General features: G+C 34.0%; 1 protein-coding gene across 1 annotated transcript; it reads left to right on the plus strand.

The window, feature by feature from the left end:
- Positions 1-7,482: 7,482 nt before the first annotated feature.
- LOC142637407 (uncharacterized) lies at positions 7,483-11,115 on the plus strand. Its single transcript, XM_075811687.1, has 2 exons — positions 7,483-8,688; positions 10,527-11,115. Exons 1-2 carry the CDS (start codon positions 7,567-7,569, stop codon positions 10,842-10,844), a joined length of 1,440 nt encoding a protein of 479 aa, XP_075667802.1. The 5' UTR covers positions 7,483-7,566; the 3' UTR covers positions 10,845-11,115.
- The last annotated feature ends 277 nt before the right edge of the window (positions 11,116-11,392 follow it).

Raw genomic sequence — 11,392 nt, forward strand, 5'->3', positions numbered from 1 at the left:
TTTCTCTTAGTTTTCGCTAAATCTAAGATCAGAATTCAGAGACGTTTTTCATTCTACTTATTTCCCGAAATAAGGAGGAAGGAAGATGAAGCGGCCTTTGGCATAAGCACGAAAAAAGCCTTTCCCAAGAACTCTCGATATTGGACAATTCTTTCTCGGTAATTTTCAACTAATCTCTTACCCTATTGTCTTCAATTATGTTTGCTATCAATCTAGGGATTTCGTTGAAATTAGAGAAATAACCTAGGAGATCAAATTCAAACTGAATTGTTATTAGGAATTTTCTATTTTTGGGTTTTGTATCAAATTCTAACTGAATTGTTATTAGGAATTTTCAGTTTCTAGGTTTTGTTCCTTTGCTTTCATGAATTTCAATTTCATATTTTGTTTTGTTTTTATTTTATTTTTTTTGGCTTGCTATTTGGGTCATTAGAGAAGAAGAAGGGTTATTAGATAAATTATACTATTTCACAACTTTAAAACCTCGTTTAATTTTTTTTATTATTAAAAAAAAACCCTTGAAATTTAGAGGTAGAGAGGGATAGAGACAAAGTTCGTAAGAGGGAGAACCGTTTTGGTACAACCAAAAAAAAAAAAAATGGTATAGAGAGGGGGTGTTCATTGGCCGTATGCTTGCCAAAGTCCAATCTCCCACAACCATCAGACTCTTGTGTCCCCACAGTATTATTTTTTTTTTCAATGTTAAATTTATGGATTTGGTTATATACTTATATTTGGTTGGATTGATATCGATTTAGATGTTTGGGTTAAATTTGATTTCATTCTCATTCTTAAATTTGATTTCTTTTCAGGACTTACAACCATTATCATAGCTCGAGACATTTCGGCTTACTGATTCTCATACATCATCAAATACCATCATTGCTAGTATATTTGGTTTTATTACAAATATATACTTCCCATTCTAAACGTTTTGCATTCAAACGTTTTTTTTGAATATAATATGTTAACGTCATATTTGGAAGGTTTTTCAGCAAATTAAGTGCACGTTTGGCTCCAGCTTAAAAAGCCAGCTTATTTTACTATTCAGCTTATTTTTGGTACTATTCATTGGCCCCACTACACTTTTTGGTACTATTTATGGGTCCCACTATACTATTTCAGCTAATTTTTACCTTTATCTGCAGTACTTTCAACAAAAAATTTTCAGTTTTAATAAAATAAACGGATCCCAAACAGACCCTAAGTATACAAGCTATTTTTGAATTATTATATATTACTAGCCCACGTACGTGCTCAAAGACTCTTCTAGTTTCTGGAGTAAAGGTTAATAAATTGCATCTATTATAATCTAGATTTTTTTTTCAAATAAATGAAAAGAATAAACTTTAGAGATAAGCAGTAACTGTAATTTCTTTTTTGAACATAAAGGAAAAAAAATTCTAAATAGGAGTTCTTTTTTTTTTGAATTCAAGATGAAAATTGTTATTTGACATTTATGACCTTATTTTTAAATAAAGTTATGCCATTCGTTAATGTGGGTATTTTTGAACCATATAAAAGTTTAGTTGAAAAAAGAGAATCCTCTAATATATAGTATAGATAATAAGTTACCATATATACAAGTATTTACTATTTGGTTTATCGGAAAGTCAAAACAGCTAGCAATATTTGTAATATATATTCTGAAGCTTTCTAAAAGGATTTGTAATAAAGTTCAGCCACTTTATGAGCTATTGATTTGTTTTCAATAGCATTATGACACCAAAAGACAATTTGATTTGGCTATTAATTTGTTTCAACATATATAGATTTGGCAAAGACAATTTGATGTCCGGTTTATATTATATTTTATATATATATATATATATATATAGAAAGAAACCTATTGGTTTTATATTGATTTAACAACTTTATGACCATTTAAACGTTAGCAAACATTTGACTCTTTAGTTAAGGACAAGTTACATGTCCGGCTCTATATATATATATGTGTGTGGAAATAAATAAAAGTTTTAGCAACACATTATTTTTGGATTACAAAGCTACAAACTTCAAAAACAAATTCACTATTGTTCTAAACACTCATCATCTACTGCTTCCTACTATTCACAAAAAATATTTCATCTTTTACTAAATTTTCTGGGAAAAGAAAGTATTGTATAAAGCTTATATCCTACAAGCAGTGTAGGCTTGCAAGGATAATCATCAAAGGTGGCTGGACTGTTGTATCCTGGGAACAACGTGCAAAAATTATGTCTAACTGCATGGATATATCGTAGACGGCACGATTTGTCTCAAGATAGTGACTTGGTCCACGCCTCATCTCTGCCACCTCTTTTGGTAAAATTATATTGTGTAATTTCCAAGGAAAAATCAAGCAATATCTCTCCTTTATTTCAAACAATTGATAGGTACAAATATATGGCTCGTGAATATTACATGTATAAAAATAGTCAAAAACCATTGATTTAAGTTCAAAGGCTATGTATGTAGGAAAGTGTTAGACGCTCACCTTGTTGACGCAAGAGTACAATAATGCATAAAATGGATGATAATTATGTGGCATGGTGACGGGGCATGAGAGAGTGACATGGCATAAGGCCAACCAAGCCTAAGGGCTAAATGTCACATGTGCCATATGATTATTGTAGCCATATCCACTTGTACCAAGTTTATTGTAATATTTAAAATTTCAAGGGAAAATTAGTTAGTGTCACATGTAAATGCTAAATTTTAGGAAGTTGTTAGAAGTAGAAATCATGTGCTTCATTAAATCTAGTATGTGATTAATATGTTACAATTGATTTCAAGCATGTAATAAATGTAGGTTAGTTATGGATGATGTCATCACCAATACTAACTCTTACATTATAAATATTAGACATCCATAACGCATGCATTCTAAAGGAAGAGCTTGTTATTATATTTCATAATTTCATATTCTACAATACTATGAGCACACCCATTTTCACAATTTGCTGACTTTTGTGACTACGAGTGGTTGACAGAAAAATGGTGGGTCCATCTAATCCGTAGTAAGCAAAAACAGGTCCATCTAATCCGTAGTAAGCAAAAACAGGTCCATCTAATCCATGATGAGATATTGAGCTGGTGTACGCTATGAGATGATGTATGTTAAGATGAGATAAGATGTTGGATGCAATAGAACCATGTAGTGTGTGTGTGTGTGCAAGCGCGCCTACTTGATTAGGATAGACTATTAAAGGATTCCATAATAGAATTAGGAAACATAACACAATGAGTGGAGGTTGGCTGATGGGCCGGCAGGGTTAGATGCCTAACATTTTCCCATCTTTGTAACTTAACTTTGGACCTAGAATCTAAATACACACGGTCCTCTACAAGGGGCCCAGTTGATTCTTAGATATAAACAAGATAATGACTCCCAAACTTTTCGCCTTTGGTCCACTTAGCTAAGATATATTCCCTAGAGTAGTGCAAGAGCCCGCAACTAAGAGGTGCACTCATACCTACCCATTCTAACCTCCCAAACGTCTTTTAATAAAGTAACAGTAAGTGTTTAAATCAACTTCTTCTTTTCTTTTTTAGCCCACATTTGTGAGTATTTTTTTTTGTGTGGATAAACATGCATCCTACACAGCTACACCATTTTTTTTCATAATAATAAAGTAAAAAATTTAATTATTCTAATTTTTTTTTTATAAAATAACAAAAAGCTAATTTATATAACTTTAATTGTTTTCCTTTTCCTTTTATTTTTGGGAAAAGTAACAAAAAAAAATATATAATTAAGGTTACTATAAAAATCTAATTTCTATAATGTCAATTTTTTTTTTGATAAAGTAACCAAAAAAAAAAAAAGTAATATACAGTTTGAATTTGTTATCACAGGGATGCTTAACTTTTTATTTTACACAGTATTTTTCCATTGAATTCATAGATTTTTTATTTTACTTTCATTATGGTTGCTCGTAGGAGTTCCCAAATAGTGGTTGGCTATTAGATAGTTTTAGTAGCATTAATTCCGACTAATTTCATGAATTCATGTTTAGTTATTTGTGATGTTTAGTGTTGTGATAATTTGTTAAAGAAATACTGGCCTCATCATATGTGTAAAGATGAAACTCTTTTATTTTTATTCTTTTGGGTTTTGTGTCATAATTGTCCATTAGTCTAAATTTGAGGTTTGCACGTTTTTCTACAAATATTATGCATTTGCAAATTGTTGATACAATCAGAAGTTTCATGAGTAACTCCAAAAAATGAACACTAATAGCATTAAAATCATATATTGAATTTGTTTATTTTTTTAAAGCTAATCTCATTACACTTTTGGGTGTATCAACAATTTGTAAATGCATAATATTTATGGACAAACATCATGTAAACCTCAAATTGGGACAAATGGACAATTTTGACGCAAAACCCTGTTGAGGTCCAAAATATCACAAGTGTTAGAATCCAAAACTAAAAGGGCCCTTAAAGATAGACAAGGCCCAATCCGGCAACCAAGACCCACTTAAAATAAGTAAAAGGAAGCCTAAACCTATGAATGGGCAAGCTTTGGACCTTGGAAAAAGAAGAAAAAGGAAAAAAGAAGCTCAGCGCGGCCTTTGTCAGGAGCGTTTCTTGGGGAGCCTAGAAAGGGGCTGAACTAGGATACCTTGGGACTGCCAGGACTAGGGGATCCTCAGAAAATGCAAAAAATGGTCAGTTGAGATTTGGACTGCTCAAGGAAAGCATGCCCATGGACACGAGAAACGAAGGTAGGCATGTCCTATCGACTGCTTGTGACTCAGAAAAAGCTAATGACTTAGGAATCAACACTTGATAAAAAGAAGCCTGGTACCTCGGGGAACCTAGGAAGATGAACCATGATAGAAGGTGGCTGTGGATCTTTCAGCTTAATAAAGAGGAATCTATCTATTTAGAGGAAAAGACAAAAGATAAAGCAGGTGAAAGGTGGGGTATGAAAAGGCCCATCTATAAGTATTGGGAAGAGAAGATTGAAAGTCAGCCTTTAGGACCCCCCAAAAGAGGAAAGTCAGCTGGGAAATTTCTAGGGAAAACCTCAAAAGAAGAATGTAGTGAGAAAATAAGGAAATGACTAGCCACCAATGTTGCTGACACAACATTGGTTTTAGTACCTAAGACAGCAAATGGAGGGAATCAATGGCACATCAAAAACCCTAAGAAGGTACCATAAAAGGGGATCAAGCCATCAGCAAAATCCATTCAGCAATAACTAATCAAAGCCAAAAAAGCCTTTGAAAGATCTCTTTAAAACTCAGAAAAGTAGGAAAAGGAAAAAAAACACTATTAGGGATTCTGAGATAGGCACTAGAGGATATACTTGGATTCAAAGGGATTCAAATCTCACAAGACTTAGAAGCCTACAAAAAGCTATCTAAATCTGTGACTTTTGAACTTATTTGAACCTCGTGACACATCCCAGTGAAAAGAATGACCTAATATACTAAAACTCAATATAATGACATATCACTTTATTTTCTGAGGATCCCAGACGTCTTTATTTACTTCTTCTTTATTTATTCATTGTTCCTCAGCCATTTGCTTTACAATATATATATATATATATATATATATATATATATATATATATATATATATATATATATTATATTTGCATGTATGAATATGTATGTGTTGTAGGATCTATGTTTTGTGCACAACTTGGTTCATAATCAGCCTAACGTAGTTGCGGTGAACCAAACTCAGTCCACCAAACAACAAGTACGAAACTCTTTGAGGGCCTAAGATCCTTGATTCTACTTGGGCTTAGGTACTGTCTAAAATAAGAACTCACAAACCCAAAAAATAAAAAGACAAAACAAGGAGGTCCATTGTATTTCTTCTTCGATTCATTTAGTTATCCGCTCCTCATTGTTTGCTGGTCTCTACAATAAAAAGAAAAGGAAAATACAAGGGATAGTTATTATTCATGTCTTTTGTTCAAGGCTGATAGACCAAGAATGTATTGACTCCTTAGGTAAATTAACCAATTAGTTAGCCGAGTGAATTAATCAAGTCAATTTAATATGCAATACGAGTGGTAGCACAAACAAGTCACCAAATTACCAAATAACTAAATGCAGCAGAAATTAAATTTGACACGGGTGATTTGTTTACGAATGGGGAAAACCATCGAGGCAAAACCTCATCGAGTGAATTTTAGGTCACCACTACCGAGAATCCACTATTATCAAAACAAGTAGTTACAAGTAAATGAATCTCAATACCTTATACCAACTTACAGTTGAACCCTTATCCCATTATACAATTAGACTTGTAATGTAGCGACAATATCTCCTTTCAATGCATGGCTCCTAGTACGTGACTAACCAATCGATGCACGGATCCAAGTACGTGACTAACACACCAACTTGAGAAAGATGTTGGCTGCAAAGTTCTTTAGTTCATCCACACGATGAATATCAAGAAGCTCATTGGTTACAAAATCCTATAGTGTACAAACGTATCAGCTTCTTTAAGAGAAAGATGAACTAGGGAAATTGTCTCCGGTTCAATTTGAGTGAATAATCACTTTGCATCAAGTTGTATCATCTTTGACGACCCTTAAAATAATCCTTATATATGTCTAGGGTTGTGAGAAAAGAAACCCTACACAAATAGCTTGAATATGCGTGAAAAACATATCTGGAAATCTAAATTTCGTAATTCTCGATAGATAGGTTATCTGTCGAGCATCGGACTAAAATTCCATTTTAAACCTCGATAGATACAATCTGTCAAGTTATCTGTCGAGCTTTAAAATACAACATTTCTTCACTTTTTTCTTGAACAGATTTGCATGACTTTAACTCTTGACTTGAACAATATGTTGCTTGAAGACTTAAACCATTCTAGATCTACCCAATTACAAGTAAAATGCGTTTTGTCAAAGGATTAGCCAATTCTAAATGACATGTTTTATCAAGTTTCACATATGTCCTAACAAAGGCCTTGTTATTACCTAGTTAATCCACTTGGAGCATTAGAACAAGTATAAAAAGTAAAAGTAGGGATAACATGTAACATTTAAAAATCAAATAAATATAAGGTGTTGCCCATGAGTTAAAAAAAAAAAAATTAGAGCATTAAATTGAAATGTCCCTTAAAAATAAAGAATAGAATCCTCTTCCGTACCTTTTATTTTTTTTAAATTTTTTTATTTAATTAAAGTAAAAAAATATATAGAAGTTTTAAATTTTTAATGGGTAAAAGATAAAAGTGTGGAACAAATAAGATGACATAAAATTTTGGGCAATGTTTATTTCACAATTCAGTGTTCACACACACACACACACACACACAGCACAACCAGTTTGGGAAAACCAAAAAGCAGTTTGAGAAAACAAAGTTGAAAACATTCTGAGGCCGTTCTACAAGTTCGACACGATGCAAGTGTAATACCAGGTGGCTAAATAGGCACACTAACACCTGTCAGTTGCTACGTGCAACGTGTACAGCTCCTGTGCTTTACCGCTAACCCCCCCCCCCCCCCCCGCCCCAATGAAATCGCATTCTCTTTAAACCGCATCTGATATCTTTATTACCAAAACTCCATTGACGAATTCAGAAATCTAAGAAAAAAACAAGATGATGAATCTTTTAGCCTTGTGTCTCGTTGTTACATCACTAGTATCAGCAGGAGTCTGGTCTCCAACTCCTCCAAGCCCAGCGGAGGAGGATGTTATAGTTAAAGATGGGCATAGAGTGATTGTTGTTGAGTATGATCAAGGTGATCATCCCAACACAAAAGTCTCTATCTCACCAGAACAACAACACCAACACCATGAAACACCACCAAATCCCATGGAGAAGATCAAAGAAGCCTCCTCTGTCCTTCCAAATCTTGGTCAAGGCCTTTCACAACCATCAGAAAAAGCCACTACTACTCCTAAGGAACTCATATGTGATGCCTTTGGTAAATGCAAGCACAGGATTGCAAGCGCAATGGGTAAGGCTAAAGATAAGGTCTCGGAGACGGCACACGAAGCGACTGACAAGACAAAGGAAACCACACATGGGGCCATTGCCAAGGAAAAAGGGATGGCACATGAGATGGGAGACGCTGTAGGCGATGCTTTAGGTAAAGCGAAAGAAACAGCATCGAAGAAAGCTCGCGAGGTTGAAGAAGGCGCTAAAGAGCGAGCCGAGGATGTGATGGAAAAGGCGAAGGCAGTGAAGGACAAGGGAAAGACAATTGGGAAGGATATAGCGAGGGATGTATCAGATAAAGTGGAGATGGCAAAGGAAGATGTGGTGGAGAAAGCCAAAGAAACCAAAGACAAAGTCAAGAGTGGTGCGGACAAGTTAAAGAGAGAGAGCCAAAAGGAAGTTGGTGGGGCAATTCGGCGAGCACAAGAGGTTGGGCATGGTGCTTTGAATTTTGCAACGTCACCGGCTTTGATGGGGGTGATGAACTTGTTGGGTTTGGCCACTGCTTATGGGATGTGCGTGTGGGTGACTTTCATATCGAGTTATGTATTGGCGGAGGCGATTCCGAGGCAGCAGTTTGGGATGGTGCAGAGCAAGATATATCCTGTGTATTTCAGGGCCATGGCTGGTTGCATTGGGTTGGCTTTGTTGGGGCACTTGTTGGGCAATAGGCACAGATTGTTCTCAAACAAGGTTGAAATGCTTCAGACCTACAATTTGTTGGCTTCGCTATTTATGGTTTTCGTCAATTCTATTTACTTGGAGCCACGAGCCACTAAGGTAACTCGCATTCTCTATTTCTCTTTCTTCGCAATGCTGTGTATTATGATAAACTAATTCAATCATTCATTTATCGATTACTCCCCGTCTTTCTTTAGATATTGGCCATAGATGGTCAACAATTGCATCATATTTCTCTGTTTAGGCTTTCTTGGCTATGTGGTCTCATTCTTTTTGTGGCATGTGAATTCGGTCACCATAATTCCAAGATAATTCCAAGGCACAAAGGAGTCTATAGCGACGCTACGGGCCCTTTGTTTATAAAGACTATAAGACTGGGTTTATGCGCAAAACACAATGATAAAAGTTTCTTTGTTGTGCAAAAGATATCAAACAACTTCTATGAAATAATCATGGGTCTCAGCCCAAGGTCTTTTAAACTAGATAACCTTTTATTCAGAAAAAAAAAAGAAAAGAAAAAAAAGAAAGCTTTTTATGAAATAATCTTTTCTTTTTTAACAAATTTAGTTTGGAGAAAACCCTTCAGACTTATCATATATGATATATTTTTAAGTGTGAATTTTGAAAATTTAACTGTTGAATTTTATGTTCTTTATGTTCTTAACATACCTATCAAATTTTGTTCAAATCAAATTTTATTTACTATTTAATCAATGAACTTATTTTTTATACACAATTTTAAATTATAAAAATTTAAAATTTTAATATTTGTTTAATTACATATTTTTCATTTATTTATAAATAATAAATGTTACTGTTTTTCAACTTAAAAAATATTTATAAATAATAAAAAATAATTTACAACTTGTTTGAAATGATATATATTGAGATAATAGATATCACTTTGGATTCCCATTCATAAAACTTGTGTTGTGTCACTAGATGGAAGTTTGGATGGGATGCACATTGAATCATATGTCAGTCTGTGCCTGCAACTCCACGTGCGTCTTATCACTTATCCATAAATTCCCATGTCTTCGCTTCATCACCTAGAAGGCTAGAACTAATTGATATGGCTGGAAAATAAGTTGAGCTGTTTATCTCGATTTTGGGAAAAACTTGTTTGTGTAGGCTTATTTAGCAAATAAATTAGACTATAATCTAAGTATGGGCTTTGTTATTTATGAGTTAAATCCAAGGGAGCTACATTAAAAAAAAATTAACATGTTTTCCTAAAAAAAAAAAAAAATGTTTGGTTTATTGTGCTTGTTATATTTGTTCTTCATATATATTAATTTGCAAATGAAATTTAATTAAATTTTAACAAAATAATATTCTTAACCATAATTTAGTTATTAATATTTAGCTTACATATTTTAAGGGGTAAAAAATCTTAATAATTTTTATTTTAATTTATATTAGGAAAGGATAAATTAATGAAATAGCTAGTGTACAAATTTGAACTTGTTCAACAGGATAAATCAACTATATGAACAAGCTTGAATATATAACCTATTTTGATTATGGGCTTGAGGTCAACTTGTGTTTGACATTAAAAAAAAAAAAAATTGTCATCTCCTATTTCCCCTGGTTTTTTATTTAAAAAAAATTAAAATTTTTAAAAATACGTTGTAGAGGAGAACCCCAACTTGGACTATCTTGGATTGCAAATGTTACTGTCTGGAGTATATTATGTCCTTTGCTAGCTTCATTACTTTCATGTAATATTAGTGTGTGTGTGTGTGTAAAGCTTTCGTTGTCCAAGAAAGAATTATACTAGCTGGGAAGTTAAATTGTGTGAAGGCATCGGATCATTTGAGTTTAAGGTTTTGGAGATTAGTCAAGCTTTCAAAATAAATACACAATGGTTTATGGACATATGAATTGTTATTGATACATGGTGACTTGAATTTCCATTGATTGTGTGTGCATTACAGGTGATGTTTGAGAGGATGAAGCTGCAGAAGGAGGAAGGAAGAGGAAGAGAGGAATTAACTGCTGAACCTAGACAGGTCTCTGAGTCTTCGCAGCCAGTAGCTGCTGAGCCTGGAGCTTCAACTAAAACTAGCACAACTGCTCCTGCAGAGTCCTCACCGGCGGCCTTAGAGCACGAAGTGGTCAGGTCTCAGATTGTTAGACTAAATGACAGGCTTAAGAAGCTAAACAGCTACTCTTCTTTCCTCAACATTCTGACTTTAATGGCTCTCAGTTGGAATCTTGTTTACCTCGGCCAGCGTCTTCACTTGACCTGCTAACGGAACTTGCTGTTACATATGCTGCTCTCTCTACTCTAATCTCTTTAGTTTTGTAACATGCTCTCAGATTCGTGAACTCAACTAAACTTTCTTTTTAAGTATTCTGTATGATTTTTTTGTATTGTGGTGTCAAAGTGTAGGTTCTGCTTCTTTTTCTTTAGATATTTGTAGTTAGTAGATGATAATGATCTAAGTCATGGCATTAAGTGTTGTGGTATTAATCCGCGTGATAATCTTTTGAATATAGAATTCTGTGTTCTGGTAGTAAAAATTCTCTGTTGTAATAGTTGTTTGTGTCAGTGGTGGATCCATTAATTTATCTACCTTTGAAGAGGCCAAATTAAAATGTGACATATCATATACAGTAGTCTAAATAAAATCAATTCCAAGCTAACGGGCTTCCTTGGAATACTCAGTTCCTCTTTGCTATTTGGGGACTTTGAAAACATAGAAACAGAGTGCCTTTTGAGAACACACCCCTTAATCCCAATCTCCAAATGACTTGCATTCAACAAGCTACAGAATATTTCTTCTGTGTCAGGGAAATC

This window comes from Castanea sativa, chromosome 1, assembly GCF_040712315.1.
Source record: "Castanea sativa cultivar Marrone di Chiusa Pesio chromosome 1, ASM4071231v1".
In the NCBI taxonomy this organism is placed as follows: Eukaryota; Viridiplantae; Streptophyta; class Magnoliopsida; order Fagales; family Fagaceae; genus Castanea; species Castanea sativa.